Source organism: Haliotis rufescens, unplaced genomic scaffold (genome assembly GCF_023055435.1).
Source record: "Haliotis rufescens isolate VD_foot unplaced genomic scaffold, xgHalRufe1.0.p SCAF_21, whole genome shotgun sequence".
Taxonomy (NCBI): Eukaryota; Metazoa; Mollusca; class Gastropoda; order Lepetellida; family Haliotidae; genus Haliotis; species Haliotis rufescens.
Window position 1 is genome coordinate 10,141,843 of NW_025963902.1, and position 12,658 is coordinate 10,154,500.

Genomic DNA, 12,658 nt, shown 5'->3' on the forward strand with positions numbered 1-12,658 from the left:
TTATGTGAGCTACTTAACTTTGATATTGAGTTTCATTTTACGGTCGTACCAATTGTACAGAAGCTGGTAATGCCTCTCAAAAATATAATGGTATACATGCGCTATTGTCATGCATGTACATCGTTCACAACGGATTTTTACAAACATCTTATTCTTGTTATGTGCATTATATGCACAAATTGTATTATTTTCTTGTCATAACCAATATTATTTTTGTTAGATAGTAACCAGGGGCATCCCAGAACAAGTGAGTGAGTTGTGCAACTATAAACAGTATTTGAGTGTGTAGTTTTAGTTTATCAGGGATACGGTGCTCACAGACCTAGAAACATAATCAGAGCGAATATCGGATGCGAACCCACGAACACAGGTTTCTAGAACGCAGGAGAGATGGACCATTTTACAAAAATAAATCGTCCAAAAAAATAACAAATAAAAAGGCCAGCCACAAAAAATACATCGTGGTTGGTAAAAACGGTATGCAGAATAAGTTGCTTAAGAATGCGGTTTCTTTGTTGCTTAACGCCACACACAGCACTATTCCAGCTATATTACGGCGGTCATGTCTGAATCAGCAAATCCAGTGATCGATAGTGTGAGCACTTGATCCCCACGTTTTGGATACGGTGACACGCAGTCATCCAGTTATATCACGGCGTGTCAGCTTAATGTGGGAGGGAAGCCCGATGTGATGCAGGTCTCAGACGTTTACAGCTTCGGTGAAACCCACGAGCACGGGTATGGTGCTGACAAACATAGAAACATAATCGGGGCGAACCGGGATTCGAACCCACAATCAAAGGTTTCTGGCGTGGCCAAGGGACGCAACGCAGCACAGCGAATCGCGGCGCCTCAGACGACTGGACCACCCGTGCCCCCTATTAGAAAAGAGTTATGACAAACTCTCTAGGGATTAATGCAAACGGCATAGGTCACCTTGGCCAGCACTGAGGGAAGTAAACCTATTAAAGCTGTATGCTCTATTTGTGCTGACAAACCTAGAAATATAATCGAGGTGAACCTGGATTCGAACCCACAGTCATAGGTTTCTGGCATGCCTAAAGGACGCAACTCTGCACAGCGAATTGCGGCGCCTTAGACGACTGGGCAACCCGTGCCACCCTCTGAGATTCAGAACCATTTCGATGACTTAGGTAGCTTTTACTTGTCGGGAATAGAACATAGAAATAAATTTAGCCGGTTACGATTGTCGTGTCAAATTTCGTATTCATTTCCTCTTAGGTAGGAGAAAATCACTAGTTTTCAGTGATCCATTTATATATAGTTTCATTAATATAACCTTTTACGCCCAATAAGATCTGTTTCGTCAGATAATCGAGACAGATTATACTGTATGTGACATCATGAACAAGACAAGTCAAATGCGTATGATAAAGCAACATTTGACGTAATGCTGGTGCTACACTTAACGTATAGGAAGGTCATAGTATTTTGTTCTCCGTTGCATCAGTCTCACTTGACGTCTTAGTTTCCGAACAAGAGGTTCCATTTTCATACATTCACAGGAAGCGGTCGTCACTATACTAATAGTGGATAGATGGTTATATGGATATGAAAAAAACATGGAAACTCAGGATGTGTGTGATACAAACAATAAAAACATAAAAGGAATAAAAGTGAATGTACAATTGCTATTCTAGTTTCCTTAATTCTTTAAATCGTTGCTAAAACTCGGATTGTAAAATATTTACAGTTATCTATATAAAAAAAGGTTTGTAAGATTTTAATAATACCACTGATAAACTGCTGGGAAAAAGTAAATATACACTTGTAAATTGGATTTGATCCAACTGTTACAAACAGTATCAAAACGTTAGCAGGCCGAAAACAGTTGCCGAAACACTGCACAACACGGTTGCCGAAACACTGCACAACACGGTTGCCGAAACACTGCACAACACGGTTGCCGAAACACTACACAACACGGTTGCCGAAACACTGCACAACACGGTTGCCGAAACACTGCACAACACGGTTGCCGAAAAATTGAAAATCATAACTATCATACCCGTTTCAAATACATCACCATCGAATGACCATTTCTTGTTTGTTTAATTTAAAGCCTCCATCAAACATGGGTATATATTTGCTCTTTCCGGCAGTTTAGTTAAATCGAAGTTTGTAAAACGCCGAAAATGTGTTGAAAAAGACATGGCGTCAGGTTGGCTTACATCGTAGTTCATGTTCTCGAATGCTTTCGGCGGGTGGAAAATGATGAGCAAATTACGATATTTCAATTCTAGGAATATTTCCGCTCCCCACCGAATCAAGAAATGCAACTTTATGTCCATTGGCACTGGACTGAAACTGACTTCTGCCATCATCGGTTTCACAAATGTCGGATTTCAAAAGTTTATCAACATTATCCAGAGGTGGTAACTTCATGCAGTTCAAATCGAGGTCCCGATCGTGGTAGGGCTGCTTCTTGTTTTCCATAACTGGTCTTTCCGGAAGTGTCAAATGATCCGTGAATAGCCCCTCTTGTGATTGGATATCAGTTGCGATGTCACTTCCTATATCTGACGTGTCAGACATGTTGGACATTGAGATGGATGTCTTTCTGAGAACGGCGCTGTACATGGAGTCAAACATGCCGTGGCCGAGGGAGTTCCCAGACGGAGATGGAGCGCGCGAGTCGCACTCTTCTTCATAGGACTTCTGGAGCCTGAAATATAGATGAAGTAAATGTGTACAACCATAGGATAAGGGACCTTACCGTACCTTCATGTCAGAACGATGAGATATGATTGGTCCACGCGATCTTGATAAAAAACAAACAGTGTATCCCGCCTTGGAGGGTTATAAATCTTGTACCCCGCCACGAGCAAGTCACACTGCACGTGGATTTCTGAGAGGCAGAATGAAATCCCTTATACCCCGCTTCAAAGCAAAAAAGCCGCACGCTTTTTCCGAGTCAATGGAATTCACGTGACTTAGCGCAAGGTAACCTCAGCTCAATGGAACAGTTTATTTTGTCAATTTTAAATTTGTTTAAATTCTTTTACAATGTCAATTTCATCGGTATGATAAATTCGTTGGCGCAGGATAAAACCTAACGCGGGATGCAAAAAAACCCATGTACCCCTCTTGATCCTGCTACAGCTCATATTATGGGTGAAAAATCACATTTTGATTTCTCATTATACTTTAAAATTACAGGATCTTGGGAACACAAAAATACAATTCACAAGCTTCAATTAATATGAATATATAACATCAAACATTTGTACCCATTTTCTGCAAAGTCCCATTATAACTGTTTATGTAATAACTGACGTTTTGGGTTTTTTATTTTTTTTTTAAATGTTTTTATTACATTACGAACTAACGAGTGACGAATACGATATTGTTTGTACAGTCTGCACACATGACGATTTTTAAGAAAGTAAGTTGACGTCAAACGTCTTCTGTTGGGCCACAAATATTTAACGTCAACGCCACTTAATAACCAGTCTCCATTCCATTGGGCCTAAAAGGCAAAATAACGGTGACAATTATGTGAATGGATAACTGAAAATCAGTGATGATACCGGGTGTTCGTGAAACGGGTACAAATAATGAACCACGGGTGGAAAATGAAATTGAGGGGTATTTCTGAAAGGACGTCAGGAGTAACTGGTGGAATCCAATGTACTTTGCGTTGCTACAATGCGACGTGTGATACCATAGCTTCTAAGTGGCTATATGGCGAACAAAGCTATAATGTTACTATAAATTACGACACCGTGGCCCATTATGAAGACAAACGATTCCAGCTACACAATCTGACATACCGACTTTTAGAAACATGCAGCGTACCACACAAACTGTAACCCCGTGTGCACAAGTAATCCACAGGAACAGTACTGGGATTATTGACAATAATTCAAAAGTTGCACTTATTACACTGATTATTGTTTTACGATGCTTTTACAAAATATTCTATCATTATCAAGGCAGTATAGGCTTACCATATTGTACCCATTTGGGGAATCGAACCCGACCCCGGCGTTCAGCGTGATTGGTTCAGGTGACTGCCACACATGCATATTAGAAAAGAGTGTGTGAGTGAGTTGGGTTTAACGCCGCTTTTTAACAGTATTCCAGTTATATCACGGCGTGTCAGCTTAATGTGGGAGGAAAGCCCGAAGTGATGCAGGTATCATACGTTTACCACTTCGGTGAAACCCACGAGCACGGGTGTGGTGCTGACAAACATAGAAACATAATCGGGGCGAACCGGGATTCGAACCCACAATCATAGGTATCTGGCGTGGCCAAGGGACGCAACTCTGCACAGCGAATCGCGGCGCCTCAGACGACTGGACCACCGGTGCCCCCTATCAGAAAAGAGTTATGACAAACTCTCTAGGGATTAATGCAAACGGCATAGGTCACCTTGGCCAGTACTGAGGGAAGTAAACCTATTAAAGCTGTATGCTCTATCTGTAATTTTCTGCACAACCGTCATACGAGTCAGGGTCAAACTTTATTTTGATCAGGTCTCAGTAAAGCTTTTAAAATTAATATGGACGATGTTGAAGGACAACGGTAACAAAATGCAGTTAAAAAATTACCTATTATAACTTGTACTATAGTCTGGAAGGTAATTTAAGGTACCGACGTTTACTACAATATCTGAAAAACTATCGGACCTACTCCAGTCAAAGTTGGTATGAGATTATTAAACAGTCATACATAACTGGATATTGCATTTAAAGACAATCGGTGCATGAATAAAAAATCTGTCTATTTAGCTATCACTATATTTTATCAACAACCAGACCTGTTCGTCACGGGTGGAACGAGCATTCATTGAAACAGCCATCTGCATAATGCTTCCCCTGCATCACAGGGCCATATGACACAGTTGAACCAATCAACTCAACTCGAAAGGGTGCACGGGAATCACGCACGTTGAGACGCCCAACGCTAACACCGTATTCGTGCGTGCGTGATTCGCGTGTCTTTTCAGGTGGACAATTGACTTGTCTTTGCATGTGTTTGTGACGGGCACTAGCTGGGCAGGACGCCCTCACTTTTCGCGAACTCCTGGTATAATCAATATTTAATAGAAATTAATAAACACATGTTTATTATAAAGTCGGAAAGGTACAATGAACCCAGCTTCTAGTAGAGATTCCTTATGAGTACGGAAGGGTTATTTTCGCTTATATTTATTACATTACATAATCAAATCTGGCAGCAGTCCTGACTCCTGTCAAACATTATCTGTACAAATAATTATATAACCTATTTCTATTAACTAATGTCCCATAAATCGGCCGTTGTGCGAACAGTACGCGGAGGCATCAGTCGGTGTGCGGTTTAAGGTAAGAAGGTAACGGAATATCCCGAGAAGACCCGAGCGAATCCTTCTACCTGAATGACGGTTACGACCTGTGGTTGAAAATAACACCTACTTGATCATGCAGTCCGGCAGGGGTTTCTTGTAGTCCGCCTTACCAACCAGCCAGAATGTTTTCTGGTTCCCTTTGCCCTGCAATGGAAGGATATCAGAATAGCAAGTATGCATACTTGTACCAAAGTCGTCACGATTCAAAATCTGGTGATTATCAGTAATATATTATTCATACCTGATGCCTACGTGAATACGTCATCGCTATCAGTATATCATCATTGTTGTAAATGCAAAATGTCAACACCAGTCAACACCAGTCAACACCAGTCAACAACATTCTCGATTATCTGCAGAAACAGATTCCATTAGGAGTAAAAGTGAGTGAGTGAGTGAGTAAAGCCGCTTTTAACAGTATTCCAGTTATATCACAGCGTGTCAGCTTAATGTGGGAGGAAAGCCCGAAGTGATGCAGGTCTAAGACGTTTACCACTTCGGTGAAACCCACGAGCACGGGTATGGTGCTGACAAACCTAGAAACATAATCGGGGCAACCGGGATTCCAACCCACAATCATAGGTTTCTGGCGTGCCCAAGGGACGGAACTCTGCACAGCGAATCGCGGCGCCTTAGGCGAATGGGCCACCCGTGTCCCCATTGGGAGTAAAGACCAAAATAGTAATGAAAGTTTTATAAATGGACCACTGACAACTGGCTCTTTTCACACGTGGTATCACCACTAAGGATTAAATTGAGGTGAAGACGTCAAACAAATTCTTCATGAAGATAACAAGTGTGAGTGAGTTGGGTTTAACGCCGCTAACAGTATTCCAGTTATATCACGGCGTGTCAGCTCAATGTGGAAGGAAAGCCCGAAGTGATGCAGGCCTCAGACGTTTGAACCCACGAGCATTGGTATGGTGCTGACAAACCTAGAAACATAATCAGGGCGAAACGGGATTTGAACCCACAATCATAGGTTTCTGGAGTGTCCAAGGGACGCAACTCTGCAAAGCGACCTCTAGGCCACCCGTGTCCCAGATAATAAGTATAAATTTAATAATATATACTACACAAAGCAATAGTATACCGTGATCCTTGCCAATAGTATTATGTTTGTGTTATCTGAGGAAGTTTTATGATACATATTGATGAAATCGCACATTTTCCAATAATAAAATCATTGATATATGTGTTTAGTTCAGGATAAACATGTCATTTACATATGTTATTTGTCTGAAAATAATAACAAACGTCTATGAATCAGATACATTTTTAAAACAACAGAAAAACAACGTTATCACTGCCCATCTCGCCAGCTTATTGCACATGTTTCCGTTTTACATCAGAGTGTCCTGTGCATAAGTAATGAAACATATGAAATGACAAAATATGCATACTGTCAAGGGGCGGTCAGGTAGCCTAGTGGTTAAAGCGTTCGCTCGTCACGCCGTAAAGCCGGGTTCGATTCCCGACATGGGTACATAGTGTGAAGCCCATTTCTGGTGTCCCCCGCCGTGATATTGGTGGAATATTGCTAAAAGCGGCGTAAAATCAAAGTCATGCACTCACTCGCATACTGTCAAGACGGCAAGGGAGATACCTCTTGTTTTTCATGAACTACAGTTGATTTGTATGTGTGAGTGTATGGTTTTAAGCCGCTTTAAACGCTTTTAATTCTAACTGTGAATAGTTACTCATGGGGCGAGGGTCATTTCCTTCATAATCGTCATCCTACTTTTAGTGTGAAAGAAAAACCTAAAGTGAAGTAGTTCTGACTAAATCATAATTTATGGAATGGCATGTACTCGTTCTACTTTCCAGCCATCTTGACGTTCTACCTTCGCAGTTTATCTCATATCCTACCTTGATTGATATCAACCCTCTTTCTACTGTGATGAAACCCTGCCTCAGCTCATGAAGCGCCATGTTGAAGTATGCGCTGGTGTGAATATGCAAAGCTAAGGAAACAAACATGATAATGTTAATATAGATGTAGAGATGCTTTATTCATACATTTTTGTATGTCTCATTTTTGTATGTTATAATGATTACTATAAGATGTGCCAAAATACACAAAACGTTGTGACAATGATAATAATGATAATGATAAAAATAAAGATGATGATGATGATGATAATAAAAATAATAATAATAATAATGATGATGATGATTATGATGATGATGATGATGGTGGTGGTGGTGGTGGTGCTTATAATAACAATAATGATAATAACACTACTACTACTACTTCTACTACTACTATTACTACTACTACTACTACTACTACTACTACTACTATTACTACCACTAATAACAATTAAGCCTGGATTAAGGTGCTTCACCTAGCAGAACCTATTCATGGTTATATATTTACACATATATTGAAAAGAGACACTACAACTAATAAGAAAACTCAAATTCATATGTGTTCGGATTTTATTTGAATCGCTCTCCTTTGATGAGACAGGTGTATCGTAAATCACAAACCCTTTCCAGTTGATTCCATTCTTGACGCCATGTTCACAGTATCGCCGAACAGACAGTACCTCGGCATGGTCAGACCAACAACCCCAGCTGCGCACGAACCCGAATGTAGGCCTGCACGCAGCTGCAACTTCTCTTCCGGTATGTGGCGGATCCGGAAACTAGTTACTGCACTGATGAGGTCTAGACCCATGCTGGCTATCTCGCCAGAATGTTTTTTACCATTTCGCTTTGGAATCCCACTTGCACACATGTAGGCATCGCCAATTGTTTCGACCTGAAGTAAACAGGAAACGTTGTATTGATAGCTATAGGGTGGAACTGTAGAATTCACCATCATAAAAACAATCCGGTACGGGTTCGGCAAACAAGATGGCGCCCCCCTCGCGATCGAGGTAACTACCGTTATTTGTTTATTATTATTCAAAGTTCATTTGATCCGTAGACTCAAATAGTGGCAAATAAATAAGACCGATTAAAGGATGACAGATTTCGGTGTAGGTTCTAACACCGTTATCGTCGTCTTCATGGAGACGTGGCAATATCAACCGACATCACATGCTTGATAACGGTGTTAGAACCTACACCGAAACGTCGCTCTTAATTGTAATAAAGAAGTTGTTCATCCATACATTCTTATCCTTAATAAGTACTCCAACTTCTAAATGCCTATCAATAAAGTTATTTGTCGTCTTCATGGAGACGTGGCAATCTCAACCATCAACCGACATCACTTGTTTGATAACGGTGTTAGAATCTACACCGAAACGTCGCTCTTAATTGTAATAAAGAAGTTGTTCATCCATAAATTCTTATCCTTACATATATGTTAGCAGTTATCTGACCCTCTGTGAATATCAAGTAACTGTTGATGTCTACATATACACCCTCACCTTATAAACATCGTGTTTGGAAATGATTCCATCGAAAGTGGTGTACAGGTCATTCAGTAAATCAACTACCTGAAAGAAAACAAAAAATAATACATAAATACAAAAATAAGGACATTTTATTCGATTTATATGGTATTGTACTGTCAGTTAAAAATCATATGTTGTTATAACCTGTTATTTGTTTGTTGTTTAACGCCGCACTCAGCAATATTACAGTTATATAACGCTGGAATATGAATATTCGAGTCTTGGTCAGACATTCCAGTGATTGTCATCATAAGCATCTATCAACGCAACTGGGATACAATGACATGCGTCAACCAAGTCAGCGAACCTGGCCACCTGATCCCTTTAGTCACCTCTTACGACAAGCATGGTAAGTGAAATTGGGTTTAACGTCGCCTCCAAGATTATTGCACTTATATAGCGACGTGCATGAACGTGTGTGTGTGTGTGTGTGTGTGTGTGTGTGTGTGTGTGTGTGTGTTTGTGTGGCTGCTTGTACTAGTCCGGACTTCCGCTCTCCGGGCGGACGCTCAACCACTAGCAACGGAGGCGGTCTGGGTTGCAGAAGGCCAATATTAACCTGTATTTATCGACCCATCATATTTAATGTATTCATTACGTCCGCGATGAGTAGTGGGCACGGGTGGCCCTGTGGTATAAGGGAGTTACGCCCCTTGAGCGTGCCTGCAGCATGTGATCGTTGGTTCGAGTCCCGATTGGTCCTGAATATGTTTCTGTTGGTTGTAACCATGCCCATGCTGTGCAATAACTGAAAACACTGTGCGAAGTCGCTTTATATTAAACCCTACAATGCGTAAATAGTCAGACACAGTCCACGGCTTAGTCCACGGGTTTCATGCCGGGTCATATAAAAATGTTGCTTATCTCGAATTAAGCCTTACTATTCCTTCAACATCGAGATAACACGTGTCCCGTACGTTTCGATCGATTCCGCGAGTAACTAACCTCCAATGGTTCGCTAAGACTTGCAATTTTTGTGAATCCAACAATGTCAGAGAAAAATATGGAGACTTCTTCAAAGGTTTCTGGTATCACAGGTTGTCCCATTCTCAACTGGTTAGCGACAGACCTGGAACAGAAGGAAGGGAGGGAATTCTATCAGGCGTCAGGATTAAACATATCGGTACACGCAACGTATTAGAGGTATATGGGTTCCTGGTTAAGTTTCATATCTCTGAAACTGCCGTAAGCATTTCAACAACAGATGACTCAGAGAGGTAGCTATTTGTCTGATGTATGACTACATATGTTGGCAATTGTATGCGTGTCTGATGTGGACTACAGTAAACTACGGTTATAACGAACTCAAAGGGACTACTAATTTTAGTTCGTTATAACCGTGATTCGTTATAAGCATATATACAGCATAACTACAGCATATAGTCGGGACTAAAAAGTTAGTTCGTTATATCCGTTAGTTCGTTATAAGCGTGTTCGTTATAACCGTAGTTTACTGTACTTGCAGTAAAGTATGTGCGTGGTGTGTAGCTCATCACATGGGTAGTTGTGTGCCATATGTAAGGGCGGGTGAATTACTACCATGGCTACCAACACGGGAAGTGCGTACCACAGTATGGTAGCCTATCGAAGCATGTGTATACCATTGGCTGTCCATATGGGCAGAGTTGCTTCCGATCTATATTCCCTTCCCATATTGTGTTGTTAATGGATAGATTAATCTTTTACATGCCCTTTAACGAGATTTGAATCCAATCTCTGATCACCTAGTTACTGTACTGTCCTTCGACGATAGGATTTTATACAGCCTAAATATTATCGTTATCAATATATAATTTGTCTCGTCACGTTATAGCTAAAATATTGCCGATGTCCCGAGTTAGTTTTAAATCACTCACTCACAACCACATGGCCAGAAATGTATGGCTACTCACTCACAGTGCGTGTATGTATCTATAGCTATTCACAGAGTAGGTGTGTATCTATAACTATTGACATAGTAGGTGTGTATCTATAGCTATTGACAGAGTAGGTGTGTATCTATAGCTATTCACAGAGAAGGTGTGTATCTATAGTTATTCACAGAGTTGGTGTGTATCTATAGCTATTGACAGAGTAGGTGTGTATCTATAGTTATTCACAGAGTTGGTGTGTATCTATAGCTATTGACAGAGTAGGTGTGTATCTATAGCTATTCACAGAGTAGGTGTGTATCTATATCTATTGACAGAGTAGGTGTGTATCTATAGCTATTGACAGAGTAGGTGTGTATCTATAGCTATTCACAGAGTAGGTGTGTATCTATAGCTATTGACAGAGTAGGTGTGTATCTATAGCTATTCACAGAGTAGGTGTGTATCTATAGCTATTGACAGAGTAGGTGTGTATCTATAGCTATTCACAGAGTAGGTGTGTGTCTATAGCTATTCACAGAGTAGGTGTGTATCTATAGCTATTCACAGAGTAGGTGTGTATCTATAGCTATTCACAGAGTAGGTGTGTATCTATAGCTATTGACAGAGTAGGTGTGTATCTATAGCTATTGACAGAGTAGGTGTGTATCTATAGCTATTCACAGAGTAGGTGTGTATCTATAGCTATTGACAGAGAAGGTGTGTATCTATATCTATTGACAGAGTAGGTGTGTGTCTATATCTATTGACAGAGTAGGTGTGTATCTATAGCTATTGACAGAGTAGGTGTGTGTCTATAGCTATTGACAGAGAAGGTGTGTGTCTATAGCTATTGACAGAGTAGGTGTGTATCTATAGCTATTGACATAGTAGGTGTGTATCTATAGCTATTCACAGAGTAGGTGTGTATCTATAGCTATTGACAGAGTAGGTGTGTGTCTATAGCTATTCACAGAGTAGGTGTGTATCTATAGCTATTGACAGAGTAGGTGTGTATCTATAGCTATTGACATAGTAGGTGTGTATCTATAGCTATTCACAGAGTAGGTGTGTATCTATAGCTATTGACAGAGAAGGTGTGTATCTATAGCTATTCACAGAGTAGGTGTGTATCTATAGCTATTCACAGAGTAGGTGTGTGTCTATAGCTATTCACAGAGTAGGTGTGTATCTATAGCTATTGACAGAGTAGGTGTGTATCTATAGCTATTGACAGAGTAGGTGTGTATCTATAGCTATTCACAGAGTAGGTGTGTATCTATAGCTATTCACAGAGTAGGTGTGTATCTATAGCTATTGACAGAGAAGGTGTGTATCTATAGTTATTGACAGAGAAGGTGTGTGTCTATAGCTATTGACAGAGTAGGTGTGTATCTATAGCTATTCACAGAGTAGGTGTGTATCTATAGCTATTCACAGAGTAGGTGTGTATCTATAGCTATTGACAGAGAAGGTGTGTATCTATATCTATTGACAGAGTAGGTGTGTGTCTATATCTATTGACAGAGTAGGTGTGTATCTATAGCTATTGACAGAGTAGGTGTGTGTCTATAGCTATTGACAGAGAAGGTGTGTATCTATAGCTATTCACAGAGTAGGTGTGTGTCTATAGCTATTGACAGAGTAGGTGTGTATCTATAGCTATTGACAGAGAAGGTGTGTATCTATAGTTATTGACAGAGTAGGTGTACATCTATAGCTATTCACAGAGTAGGTGTGTGTCTATAGCTATTCACAGAGTAGGTGTGTATCTATAGCTATTGACAGAGTAGGTGTGTATCTATAACTATTGACAGAGTAGGTGTGTGTCTATAGCTATTCACAGAGTAGGTGTGTGTCTATAGCTATTCACAGAGTAGGTGTGTATCTATAGCTATTGACAGAGTAGGTGTGTATCTATAGCTATTCACAGAGTAGGTGTACATCTATAGCTATTCACAGAGTAGGTGTGTGTCTATAGCTATTCACAGAGTAGGTGTGTATCTATAGCTATTCACAGAGTAGGTGTGTATCTATAGCTA

The 12,658-nt window shown here is 40.4% G+C and overlaps 1 protein-coding gene across 1 annotated transcript in view; it reads right to left on the minus strand.

Moving 5' to 3' along the window:
• Nucleotides 1–756: 756 nt before the first annotated feature.
• The window catches only part of LOC124145742 (atrial natriuretic peptide receptor 1-like), a 43,296-nt gene continuing 31,394 nt past the window's right edge, over nt 757–12,658 (minus strand). Inside the window, exons 17-22 of the mRNA XM_046515636.2 lie at nt 9,712–9,835; nt 8,740–8,808; nt 7,850–8,123; nt 7,226–7,320; nt 5,424–5,500; nt 757–2,686 (exon numbers count right to left, since the gene is read on the minus strand). Coding sequence (XP_046371592.2) covers nt 2,245–2,686; nt 5,424–5,500; nt 7,226–7,320; nt 7,850–8,123; nt 8,740–8,808; nt 9,712–9,835 — 1,081 coding nt within the window. The 3' untranslated portion in view covers nt 757–2,244. The remainder of the gene's footprint in view (nt 2,687–5,423; nt 5,501–7,225; nt 7,321–7,849; nt 8,124–8,739; nt 8,809–9,711; nt 9,836–12,658) is intronic.